General features: G+C 40.2%; 1 protein-coding gene across 2 annotated transcripts in view; it reads right to left on the bottom strand.

Annotated features, from left to right (window-relative positions):
* Positions 1–3,545: 3,545 nt before the first annotated feature.
* The window catches only part of MISP (mitotic spindle positioning), a 61,764-nt gene continuing 50,802 nt past the window's right edge, over positions 3,546–14,507 (bottom strand). For both annotated transcript variants that reach the window (XM_083182051.1, XM_083182045.1), the window contains one exon: positions 3,546–5,014. In XM_083182051.1, the coding sequence (XP_083038177.1) occupies positions 4,925–5,014 (90 nt within the window). In that variant the 3' untranslated portion in view covers positions 3,546–4,924. The remainder of the gene's footprint in view (positions 5,015–14,507) is intronic.

Genomic DNA, 14,507 nt, shown 5'->3' with positions numbered 1-14,507 from the left:
CATCCTTCCCGCAAAGAGGTCCGTTATACCTTTACTGTACATTTGGGCAAGAAGTTGATTCTCAAACATGGATCAATAAATCTCCCCCCCCCCCATTTAGACACCTTACACACACGCCTTATCCATACCTTATATTTAGAACGTCAATCCACTCTCCCTAATGTTGAATGTAACGTGACACATTTCTACAACAAATGGGGCCCGATCATTGACTCTCTGGAACAATCGCAGCAACAACATGTTTTATCCCTGTTTGAGTCAACTACCTGGTCTCTCCTCTGGCGTATTGCTGCAGGTGAATAGGTACTGATTTATGTTTTCCAGTATCCCCTTATGTTGTCCATCTTACACCCCCAACCTTCCCCCCTCAATATATTTTTACACTTTTATATGATGTATTGTCTATACTATTTGTATATTTATTTGGCATTCACACAACCAGACTCCATTGCCCTATGTCCCTCCTTGCCGGTTCCCCCTCTCCACCCCCCCCCCCACCCCCCTCTTTTTTGTTACCTTATTCCCCCTTATGCTTCCTCTCATTTGATTGTGATTATATTTCTTTTACTTAAATATTGTTTGGCAGTCTTGGCACCAGTTTTTACAGAATTTTTGCAGTTTTATAAGTTACTGCCTACTTTTTTGCATTTGACCGCTGAGTCCCAATTGTTTGACAATGTTTTTTTTACACATTTATGATGCCTATATGTACCTTTTCTGATGATGATGTTGTACTCCTAGCATGCTCTAAAACGTTCTGGACTATACGACTACATATTCCCCCCCCCCCCCCCCATATCTGATGCACCTATTGTATGTGTATGTTTCTTTACCTGTAACAACCAGAAAACACAATAAATAATTTTTTTTAAAAAAAGGAATAACAATATAAAACAATAAATATTGTCAATTAAAAATCATGCATTTGTTTTCTCAAATCAAATAGGATAAAAAGTAAAATTTTATTAAAGTGCACCTGTAACAATAAATTAACATTTTCTGTGTTAAAAAAAGAAAACCTATCTTTACAAATTGTTTTCATTTTTAATTGTACTTTTTCTATTATGTACATTTAGAATCTGTATCTCCTTTTCTTATAGGTATGTTCTGCCTAAATAAACTGCTCCAGTATGTAATTCAGAAAAGATGACTGACAAGTTACATAAATGCTAAACCGCAACACATATACCAGAGTGCCTAGGCACCCTGGGGTGCCTCAGGACACTTGCAGGGGTGCCTTGGGTTGGTGGACTAAGATCAATTCATATTATTAATGGTCAATGTAACAGGCAAAACCAGTGCTTGTGGCTGCCAATCATAATAAATGTGGACAAACAGAAGCAAATCCTGTCCCTCACCAGATAACTGTGACATATAAACACAATGCACTTAATTTTATTTTTTTTTTCTGAATTTCTCGATAAGAAGCATTTGGCCTAGGGGTGCCTTGAAAATATTTTGATGCTCTAGGGCGCCGTGATTCAAAAAAGTTTGGGAACCACTGACATATACTCTTCTGTGATGTCACACATGTAGAAAGTTAGGTACAAGTTTGAACCAGCCAGTGGGAGACATTTAAGCAGGGCTATTTTTGTGCAGGCTCCAGCAGGAACTGTGGCCCTTATTCTAGCTCACTCTTTCTGACAAAATATTTCTTAGATGGACAAAACCATGAGCACTGCAGGTGAGGCAGGTGTTACTTGTGTAGAGATAATTAGATTTGGGTGGGGTTTTACATCTGCCTCACCTGCAGTGCACATGGTTTTGTCCATCTAAGAAATATTTTGTCAGAAAGAGTGAGCTAGAATAAGGGCCACAGTTCCTGCTAGAGCCTGCACAAAAATAGCCCTGCATTTAAGCAAATAGATGCTTCTACTTTTCACCAGTAAACAAATATTTTATTTTGGTTTACAGCATAATTTATTTAAATCAATTAAAGAGTTTGAAAGGGAATATTTCCCTAAGGGTGAGGGGTGTACACTGTGTTTTTCTCCCCAAAAAAGTATTTGGTTTATCGAAGTATCACATTATAATGTTGATGGGACTCTTCTTGCACATTCCTTGGAAAGCATATTTTAGGCACACTGGGAGCTATATTATGTAAATCACCAAAACATTTTTAATAAAATATAATTCGATATTTCCAATTATCACATGATTTTATTATCTATATGTGATGCTAAACCATACCTTTCAACAGTCACAATAATTTCGAGGCCATGCCCCCTATGGGGTGTGACCACCCAGAAGTGCTGCAACCATAGACCACGCCCACTAGCCATGTGCCTTATTTCAGGCGCACACCTTCAACACACAGTTCTGTCCCTTCTTCCAGGAAAGAAAAGGTGGGAGGTATGGCTAAACTGAGCACTACTTTTGAAGAACAATGTTAAAGTTTTAAGGAATAAAGAATGGTCCCTAAAAAATTGTAGTTGGACTTTTCTATATTTGCATTTTATATATATATATATATATATATATATATATATACACATGATTCCTATACTGATCCATATATATATATATATATATATATATATATATATATATATATATATACATAAAACAGAGTGCGCCCCTAATATAAATTCCACCACCAGAATAAAACCAATAATCAATGATCAAATGGTAATAACAGCATAAAATCCACAATTTTTGATTTAGTACAGCATTTATTTAAAATCAAGTAGTTTTCATCTGTGCAGTATGATTCATACAGAAACAAGGAAACACCCAACGCGTTTCGTCGATACGACTTCCTCAGGGGTAAAACAATTTTCCGTATGTTGGTGGGTAGTGAAAATAATCACACCCGGTATGTAAACCTTCTAAAAAGCAGATCCTATGTGGATCATTAATGTATAGTGCTCAGCTGCATCGCGTTCCAACTTTAATTTGGATACAAATCAAAAAATGTAGTAATCCTTCTAAGCGGTCAAAACTCGTAGAGGATCTTAAGACTTAAATCACGACTGCATCAAAATTCAGTCTGACAGCATATGTGGGTCCTAAGAAGCGTAGGATGAGGACTCCTCTTAGATAGGGAACACAGCATAAGAATGAACCAACTGCAGGTGGTTCATTCTTATGCTGTGTTCCCTATCTAAGAGGAGTCCTCATCCTACGCTTCTTAGGACCCACATATGCTGTCAGACTGAATTTTGATGCAGTCGTGATTTAAGTCTTAAGATCCTCTACGAGTTTTGACCGCTTAGAAGGATTACTACATTTTTTGATTTGTATCCAAATTAAAGTTGGAACGCGATGCAGCTGAGCACTATACATTAATGATCCACATAGGATCTGCTTTTTAGAAGGTTTACATACCGGGTGTGATTATTTTCACTACCCACCAACATACGGAAAATTGTTTTACCCCTGAGGAAGTCGTATCGACGAAACGCGTTGGGTGTTTCCTTGTTTCTGTATGAATCATACTTCACAGATGAAAACTACTTGATTTTAAATAAATGCTGTACTAAATCAAAAATTGTGGATTTTATGCTGTTATTACCATTTGATCATTGATTATTGGTTTTATTCTGGTGGTGGAATTTATATTAGGGGCGCACTCTGTTTTTTGCTTTTCTCTATTCCTTCCATTCCTCCACTAACAGGGGGGACAAATAGAGGTGCTGCCCCGACAGATATTGTCTAGCGCATTGAAAGGGTATTTCTTTTGTTATATATATATACATACATACATACATACATACATACATAAAGCAAGTTAAAAACTGATTTTTCAAGGGCAGTACCATGAAAGCACTGTAGGTCTATAGAGTAAAGTACACTGTTGGCTCTTCAATTCTGCACAGACTACCCCTGCATTCCATGGAGGCTGGTAATTACAATACTTCCTCTGACATTTTTTCGTTTCAAACAATCATTTACATTATTCATACATTTTATGGAAATAACAGATGTACTTTAAATGGCACAGAATAGTCTCTAGCACTGCAGACTGGCTTATTGCATTAAAAAGTTTTAAATGCTCACTCATTGAAGATCACACAATTAATAGAAGTTCAAAGGAACCATACCATAAAAATACCTGTCAATTTATCACTCCATAAAAATACAGCCTGTAGCTTGCTGCTGGTGCACCTGTAGGGTAATATACCCTCCATGTATAGCGTAGCGAATCTGTTCTGTTTTTTTTTATCTTGCTTTTTTAGAAAAAACTATTTTGTATACTATCCAGAAGTAGTATGAGCATGGGCTACACTATTATATAATTAGATACCTGTGTACTTGTTATAATACAATAGATAAAAAGAGCAATAAATAAACTTATTCTTTTCTTTCAACATATTATTGATGACACAAAGGTAGGTACCTAAGTGGTCATGGGTAATCCTTTTCAACAAAGACTGGCAAAATATTGCCCTCCTTAACCCATTGAGTGCCAACATCTCTTTGAGAGATGTTCAAAATATCCAATAAAAATGCCAGTGTCCCTCACATTTGTTATATAAACTCAAATTAAAAATGTTTACGTAAGGTAAACAATACAGGTTATTATGATGGATACAATTGTTTGCTTGCCCATTTTCACACCTATTTTGACAAATTCACTTGGCACTCGGCGGGTTAATAATTATCTCGTAAAATGTTTCTTCTTTTTAATTTATTCTACTTTAAAAATAGTGACTTTCATTAATTCAAAATGTAAATTACCAAGCAGGTTGGCAAGTATGGAAGGGCACGCTTCTGATACAATTGAACAGGTTACCAGCCTATTAAATGGAGCAACCCTGAAAGTATTTTCTCCCTTTCAAATTGAAAAGCTAAAGATTTCCCAGATATAGCCACATATCCATCCATTGGGTGGTGGACTGGGGAAACAAGCAACACACGTGAAACAAATGGCAATAAGAAACATGCACAAACGGCAGGGCCATGTTCTTCCAGTGCTGTAGATTTAATCGTGTTGTTCATTGGAGTATTGACCAGCCTCCCAGCGCAGTGCCATTGTATTCTTGTGCCGAATTACACGGGTGGACTCCACAATCTATAGGAGAAATGAGATCAAGGAATGTCAGAAGAAAATCCTGAAACTGTGTCCACATTAGTGTATGTATATAGTAAACAGTACAAGCAGGCTATATTAGTATTATATACAGTCTAGATTTGCCCCATCACCTTTAAACAAAACTAGTAATAGCCTATAGTTATATTTTTAATATCAAATAGCATGTCAGGCAGGTATGTGAAGGTTTGATACGGCTCAAGAGATTTCAGTTGCCTTGGCGACTAAGATTTTATTAATGGTGAATAAGGGGTCTATTTACTAAGATTTGGTGTGGGACGTACTAATGGGAAAATGCAGTTAAAACACAGTTTGTGAGGTTTTACCACATTTACCTTAAGTACTTAGCCCTGGACGAAGGGTTTCTGATGCGGAGGGTAATGCCAGAAAAAGCCTTACCCTGTAGAAGACAGTTGATTTCTTTCCGCATTGCTGCTGTCAGAGGGATCTGATTGGATCCCTCCAAGCATCCCTCGTAGCCACCACATCACTCTGCACATGTGCATACAGACTCCTAGGTCATAAACCCTAATGTCCAGGGACCGGTGGACAATGAAAAGCGCAACTCTACAATTAGTATTGGCATGTAAAATGACGGCTTGTACCATGCATTATTGGTACATCCCACCCTGCTTGGACAGAGATAAAATAAAAACCAATCAGTTCTTAACTGTTATTTTTCAATCACAGGTGCAAACATACTAAGCCTTGGTGAGTGATAAAGTGAAAAGAGATAAAATTATCTATTTATCAGCATATGTTAAATGATACTCCAGCCAATCGACTCCCAAGTGTAATGTTTGAAAATTATGATAGGAGCTAATTGGCTGGGACTCATATCAAGGAGTTTTTGAAAGTCATTGCATATGACACAGCTAATTGATAAATGGACCTCAAAGTACAAGCCAATCAGCTCCTAACTGCACTATTACAGGCTGTGTTTGAAAAATGTCAGGAGATGATTGGTTGTAACTTGTTAGTTTATCTCTCTTCACTTTATCACTCTCCAAGGTTTAGTAAATATAGACCCCTAAGTTTTACCATGCCATGAGTTTCAATGGTCAGACACAATTATTGCTGAGTTCTAAACAGCCACAGCTCATTATTATACAGCATTTCTTATTCCCCATATGTGGACAGAAGAGTCACCACACAACCTGTAGCTTATGGACTGGTGCATAGTTATATCATAAGTAATTGCCTGCAAATGAAGGGGGAACACCAATAGTGTGCTCTCTTCTGCTGGTGTGAGATACAATTAAATCTTGTAGTGCCCATAATAATCAGTCATTTACAAGCATTATCTCAGTAATGGGAGGCTCAGTGGATTTCAAGTATTAATTAAGCTATTGGAAGTTTCCAATTAGCCTAATTTGGCTGCAATTACTCAACTTTCGAAGTGGTGTGTCTTTGTGAGCCGGGTCTTCTGCTGTATGTAGTATGTAACAACTACATGTCCCAGCAGCCCTTGCACCTCCCCACATCCATGGACCTTCTCAGCAGCCCCCAGGTCAGAGGATGGAGTGGAGATCACCGGGGGCAGTAGAGATCACCAGAGAACGCCTGAGAGGTTATATTTTATTTATTATTATTTTTTAAGTGCTGCTGGATTATCAACTCTGAAATATCTTTATTGGTGTTATTGCAAATGGAATTGAGGGTAAAATGTGCCTTTTTGCAGATGACACAAAGGTATGCAACAGGGTAGACACACCAGGAGGGGTAAAACAAGTGATTGATGATCTAGGTAGATTAGAGGAATGGTCAGGAGCATGGCGACTAAAGTTTAATGCCAAAAAATGCAAAATCATGCACTTGGGTCTCAAAAATCCAAAGACTAAATATAGTATAAATGGCACTATAATGGAAACTACTGAGGAAGAGAGAGATCTAGGTGTCAGGGGACTTAAAAGCAGGTAGGCAATGTAACAAAGCAATGAAGAAGGCAAGTCAGATGCTTGGTTGCATAGGGAGAGGTATCAGCAGTAGAAAGAAAGAAAGAAGTAATAATGCCACTGTATAGGTCATTGGTACGACCTCATCTAGAGTACTGTGTTCAGTTCTGGAGGCCATATCTCCAGAAGGATATAAATACATTAGAGACTGTACAAAGAAGGGCAACTAAAATGGTGCATGGCCTACATCACAAAACGTACCAGGAAAGACTAAAAGATCTTAATATGTATACTTTAGAGCAGAGAAGGGAAAGGGGGGACATGATAGAAACTTTCAAATATATCAAGGGCTTTAACAAGGTACAGGTGGGAGACATTCTTCACAGGAAGAGGAGCAGCAGAACACGAGGACATGCACTGAAACTAGAGGGAGGAAGATTCAGGGGAAATTTGAGGAAGAATTACCTCACAGAAAGAGTAGTAGATAAGTGGAATAGCCTCCCATCAGAAGTGGTAAAGGCAAATACAGTAGTACAATTTAAACATGCTTGGGATAGGCATATTGATATCCTTACAAAAAAATAAGGATCAAATATGGTTTGAGGTAACATGTTTAAAAAAAAGGGGCAGACTAGATGGGCCAAGTGGTTCTTATCTGCCGTCAAATTCTATGTTTCTAAACCCACAAAACCACTTATTTATTGGATATCCTATAGATTGTAAGCTTGCAGCAGGGCCCTCCTACCTCCGAGTCTGTCTGTTGTTACCCAGTTTGTCTTATCACTGTCTACTATTGTAAAGCGCAACGGAATCTGCTGCGCTATATAAGAAACTGTAAATAAATAAATAAATAAATATCGTGTGTATCGGAAGCTTGCATATCTGCACAATACAACATTGGTCATGAGATAAGCAAGGATGGTTTACTCACGCTTAATTGAATTACCCTCTATATTTCCTACTGACATCAATCCACTGATCATCAGAGAAAGCTATACATCCAAGCTAGATGCTCGCTGCACAGTAAAGTCTTTCTTTCTATTACCAAAAGTAAGTAATGTATACAGTAATTAGACTTGTCTTTGTCATGAGATAGATGATGCGAATGATGTTGTGTAATGGTTTTTACTCTGCTGATGCATAAATAGACATTTTTGTATTATTTCATCACAACCTCGAGTTGTTTCAAATGAATAAACTGATACAGTGTATCTCTATGTAAACAGCATATATATAAATAGCTAGCCAACTTTCATCTTCATTAAAGACAACATTGTTCATGATAATTGATTATTAAATGGAGAATTAGATTTGCAAGCCCTTGCTATACAGTAAGCAGTGCATATAACCGGATTATAGGTATTTTCATATTTCTCTTATTCTCCCAATGTTTCTGTTGAAAGATATCTGTCCCTTAAAGAGGTAATAAGCTGGGTCACTGATGTCTTCGGGGGGCGGGGCGGAATGGCGGTGCATCATTGGGGGGGGGGGGGGGGGGGGAGGCTGCACTGGGACCTGATGCTGCCTCCTCCCTATAGTGTGAACAGGACCCGGGTCGGAAGGCAGGTATTTTCATGCTGAATTTCTTTCAGTTTTTTCTACTTTGTCTTGTTATATAGTCCAAACATTTATCTGGATTAATCTCTGAGTTTTTTTTTTTTTTTTCAAGTTTAAGCACTGATTTGATTGCAGGTATCTATAAACATAAGCTGCATTGTTTTTGTGATTTACGTTTTTGTGATTGTTTGTGTACTGCTTTGACTGGGGGCCCATAATGCTGTCTGATGTTGCCTCCACACAGCAGCCATGCTAGCACTGAGGTTATGGTACAAATCATAGACTCACTAATGGTCGACATGGTCAAAAGGTCGACGGGTCCTAAGGTTAACAGGTAAATGGTCGACATGGTTAAATGGCCGACATGGAACAAGGTCGACATGGAACAAGGTCGACGTACGTTTTTAATGTTTTTAGGGTGTCTATGTCGACATAGGTCGACATGGACACTGTCTAAGTGTACCGCGTCCCCTCGCATGGCGCCCTGCGCTCGCCATGCTTTGGGCTCGGTGCCCGCCTTTTAATATACAAAATGAATATGAAGAAGATGCAACAAAAGTATAAGCTAGCAGGATAAATTACTAGGTAAATATAAAAGACTATGGGCCTGCTTCAGAGGTGGATGCAATGCCGATGTTTGTGCAATGGACTAATATTTGTTTCTGTGCATGCGCAAAATTTCCTAAAAACCCAAACCTCACCTTTCTATTGGTAGCCACACATACAGTGAAATGTGTGTGTGCTACTGTAGGTGCAATTTTAGCTATACAATGTGTTCTATACAATTTAGACTTCAGTGCTATGCAATGTGAACTTTATACACTGTGCAATTTAAACTACATGAGATTTAGACTAGAGTACAATATGTAAGTTAAATTTGTAAAGTAGAAATCGCATGCAATTCCCTACACAGGGTGCGATTTGAACTAGAAATGATGTGATGTAGTGCAAAAATACCTGCCTGCACATTAAAGACGGTGCAATTTGAACTAAAAAGTTTAAATTGCAATCGAGAATCACAAAAAAATGGGTCTAATTCAGGTTGGTTTGTAAAAGCAAACTCCTTCTTTAAAGGACAAAACCATGTACACTGCTGGTGGGACTGATGTAACATGGGCAGAGAGAGTTAGATGTGGGTGGGGAGTGTTCAAAATGAAATCTAAATTGCAGTGTAAAAATAAAGAAGCCAGTATTTACCCTGCACAGAAACAAAAGAACTCGCCCAAATGTAAATCTCTCTGCACATGTTACACCTGCAGTGCACATGGTTTTGTCCATTAAAGAAGGATTTTGCTTTGCAAACCAACCTGAATCACCCCCCATCTTCCCTTAGAAGTCAATTACAGAAGATTCTTATGACTCATACTCAGGCAGCCCTTGATAGACTATGTTAGAAATATTATTTGGCGGACAGCAGAGCTGAGAGATTATTAACTGTTAAATTGCAAGTACCTTTTCCGTGCCATCAGACATATGTGTTAGGCCATACTGTATATTGCTAGCAGTTTGAGCAGCGTTGGCCCAATGTTGAAAGCAGCCCCTTTATCTTCTTCTTATTTATGCAGTTCACAAAGTTCATTTTCATTTCACCATGGAAACAGCTTCTGTCCCATATTTCACCTCCGGTTTCTCTCCACTTATAAAGTGGATGACTTTGCATGAATAATGCGATCAATTTCTGTCGCAGCCATCTTTGACAGACTCATTACCATGTAGATTTAAACGAAGTTGATTATTCTTAAAGTGTTGTTATACTGTGTGATTGCTTTCCAGTTTATTTACATGGTTTCTGTATTAATTGCTCTGTTTTGCTATTTATTGTGTTGCAGTGTGTGTATTTGCTTTTTGTATACCTTTTCCGTTTTTAATTCCTAGCATCCCTTTCCCTCAAAAATTCCAACAAATACTATTAATGATAAATAAGAAAGTCCTAAAAATCACTATCGTGCATATATTCTCAACTATATATATATATATATATATATATATATATATATATATATACAATCATGGCTGTTCCTGTTCAATGAATGGGAGGTGGCCTTAGACAAGATCTCTTAGGTATCAAACCACAGCCTGCGACAGATACCTCCAAAACAATGAATTTCTGTAGCACCTTCACGGTGGCTTCCAACCACATTCGCAAGAAAGTCAATGAACACTGGCATCTGATTGCCAGTGACCCAACCCTGTCAAAAGAACTGGTCACACCACCACGCTTTGCCTATAGAAGGGGACCCAACCTTAGAGACCTTCTAGTGAAGACGGCCCCAGGACCCGCACCAGCCAGCAAAGTTCATTGGCTCAGTAAGAAAAAAGGAACCTTCAAATGTGCAGGGTGCTCCAACTGTCAGTTTCTCATCACAGGTGACAAATTTATTAACCCCCAAGACCACATATCATACACCATTAAACATCGCCTGGACTGTAATAGCAAGTTCGTTATTTATGCCCTCAAATGTCCCTGCAATCTACTGTACATTGGCAAAACCTCCAGGATGCTCAAGGAGAGGCTGAGCCAACATCGATCCTCCATCAAAAAGTGCTATACAACACAAGATGCAACCAATGACTTGAAGAATCTCCCAGTGGCAAGACACTTTTTATCTAAAGCCCACAAAGTCACACAACTCCGATGTGCCATCATCGACCACATCCCCCCACTCAAACGAGGGGGGGACAGAGACAGACTTCTCCTCCAAAGAGAACTCCAGTGGATTTTCAGGCTGAACACAATGGCACCATCTGGTCTTAACAAAGATTTCAAACTTGGCTGCTTTATTTAATACTCCCTGTTTACCCCCTTTACATACCCCTGGGCTGGACGCGTCCTTTTTTTCCCTCCCCACCTTTCACAGTGCAAGACTTTTTGACTATCACTTTGTCTTATCATGCATTTAATGTTGACACCTCCGTGTGCCAATTATTGCAAATGTTTTGCTATGTTGACACCGCCGTGTGTCCACATATTTTTGTCTGCCTTGGTGACACAGCCGTGTGCCCACATGTTGCTCTATGACTGCCATTGATTTAACCCCATTGATCTGCTTAGTAGCACTGGCTTTATTATGTTTCAGTCAGCTTTAGTTCTGACTGCTTTGACCTTCTGTCATATAGTCGACATGACGTGGTGTCTACTGCAATTGTCATTTATTGGTAGATGTTCAGTACTAGGTACAGCGATACCTATGTGTTTATGCTTAGCCCTACAGTGCAATGCCCCTGTCGATTATTATGCTACTTGAGCGGACATCGCTGCATGTCGGCGCTCTTCATTAGCCATGATCCCCTGTTTGCTGTGGGCACCCGCTGTTCACACATCAGAATTGGGTTTATGCTCACGGGACACCTTGTCAGTCTTAACAATGCCGTGGTATGTCAGCGTTGCTCTTGGGAGCTGACGCGGCAGTGTGTCAACACTCACCTCTATGTTGACAACCCCCGCACTGCGTGCGTCCGCATCTGTGATTGTTTTGTATCTTTGGCTTTAGCTCTGACATCTCATAGACAGCCCCCGTCTTAACCATACTGACGGGATCACCACCGTCCAACCCGCCCGCATTGCTCGCGTGACATTCTCCGTCTTCACTTCCTCACTGCCACTGGACGCTATTGTCCATCTCCTAGCAACGCAGCGCGCACTCAGCTGACAGCGGGATCACCGCAGCGAGCCTATCACAGGCTGCCAGCACGGGGAATCCCGCTGTCACTCACTCCAAAGCCACCCGCCCCTTCCACCTGACGGGGCTCAGACGATGTCAGACCTAATTTGTGAGGTCACAGTACTCTCATTAACATATGTTTTGGCGCAATTGTTATACTATTTAAACTGGGGCTGCTGAGTTCTCTGTTCCCCTGATGATAACTGGCTGATGCCCAGTTGAAACGGCTGTCGGGACAGCCCGTGTTGCTATTACCTGTACTTATGGATTAAACACGTTTTCCTTCACCTTTACCTGCGTCTGAGTGCTGGTCTTCATCCTTCTACGGGGGGGGTAAGTGTTATATATATATATATATATATATATATATATATATATATATATATATATATATATATATATATATATACAATCATGGCTGTTCCTGTTCAATGAATGGGAGGTGGCCTTAAATGTTTGCAAAACCAGGACATTTCATGAGTGTGTTACGGGAGTGATACAGGCATGTCAGCGAAAGCAGCTACATTCGGTACAGCTACAGTACAGATGAAACTGAGAATGAAACACTGAGTATCCAACAGCCTGTCGCATGGAGCAAGTGGTGGTGCACCAATGGTGGAGTGTTCAGAACTGCTGACGCTGATGCAGTTGCACTGTTCCTTGACACTGTTAATGGGCATTCAAGTGATTGTACTGTCTGTCACATGCTTGTGGACAAGGCTGAAACTAGTATTATTTTTTTGCCAGAAGCCAACCAACCTACTGGTATGTATTTTTGGAGTATCAGAAGATACCAGAGCACACAGAGGAAATTCCTGCAAACTCGGGGCAAACATACAGACTCCACAAAAACAGTGCCTTGGTTAGGATTTAAAGTCATGACTTCAGGCCTGTGATATAATGATAACTACACCAATTGAGCATTGTACAATCGAAAAGAGAATATGGGTTCAAATTGCCACAAGAATATTGGTGCAATAGAATACAGACACTTAAGCTTAAACTGCTATTGAAGGAGCATTTCTTTTAAATATTTTCCTCTCTACTTTATATTTTAGTTTATTTTCCTGAAGCCTAACGAATGTATGTCATGCTCCTCAGTCAAGATTATACATTAGGGCATACCTCCCAACTGTCCAGGTTTTCACAGGTTAGTCCTATTTTGTTGTGACAGTCCTGTGTCTTGTGTTGGGGGGGGGGGCAGTTGGGAGTCCCCTCTGCTTGACGCTGCTCTGCATGCGCACAGCGTCTATTCAGACAGGCGGAGGGTCTAGGGGCATGGCTAGCAGCTAACACATCGCTGGCCGTGCCCCCCGTAATGATGGCAAATAGGGGCGTGGTCTGTGGTCACGGCATCCAGATGAGGTCACACCCCATTCAACATAGGCCACACCCTATTTTCAGCCGCGCTAGCCTTCCGATCCTCCATTTTTAAATGTTGGCAAATTTTTACAAGATATTGCCATAGGTTTTTCCTACCATTATCACACCTCCTGAATTGGCCGGCAATCTGCACAAATAGCGAGGTTGGCATTAGTGATAATCTTCTCTGTCTTTCAACACTCCCCTAACTTCTCATGGCCATGCTTCGCGGAGCAGATGCTGAGGAAGTTTTTGATACAGATTTCTGGCCCAACCTTCACAGCATCGTTTCAGCAAGAGCTTTAGGTCCTGGTTTTGCCAACCTTATTGGATTCTTTAATACCATTCCCCTCACTCCTAAAGTTAACGGTTCTGTGGATTTTAGGGCTTCTACATATAGAAGGACATAGGAAGTTGCCTGCTTTAAACTCTCAATTTTAACCGGGCTCTTGACTCTCTTCTCACATGTATTTTTCAAATTGTTTATGGAGTTTCCATAGGAGTGGTGGACACTAAGGTTACAGTTAAAGTGGGGGGAATGGGGTGGAACCAGGACCTAAAGTGGTCAGGCAGAGGTGGGGGAACTCCTTTCTCTATGCCACCTAATTACACCCCCTCCCATCCCCCCCATTATGCAGAGACAGGGCCAATGGTAGGGTTTTTGGCATACTGTACAAAATAGAATGCTTTTCTGTGAGAAATACTGTGCAGGGCCAATGTAGAGGTTAAAATGTTCCACCTCACCATTAGAGGTGGTAGAACTCAGTTCCACCCCGTTCCCCCTCACTTTAACCCCTGGGTGGAACTGAATTCCAGCACCTGTAATGGAAAGGGGAACTAGTTCCACCTCCACCACAGCCCTGCACAGTAATTGTAACAGAAAAGCCTGTCCCAGCAGATGCTGTCACTGTTGCTAAAGAGAAGAAGAGTCACTAAAAGGAGAAGGCTTTGTGCATGCTGCAGATACAGCGAGAGGGGTCTGGAGTGACACAGAGAGGA

Source organism: Crinia signifera, chromosome 1 (assembly GCF_055691185.1).
Source record: "Crinia signifera chromosome 1, ASM5569118v1, whole genome shotgun sequence".
NCBI classification, from domain to species: domain Eukaryota; kingdom Metazoa; phylum Chordata; class Amphibia; order Anura; family Myobatrachidae; genus Crinia; species Crinia signifera.
Note: the sequence above shows the minus strand (reverse complement) of the source record. Positions and strands in the feature narration are given on the sequence as shown.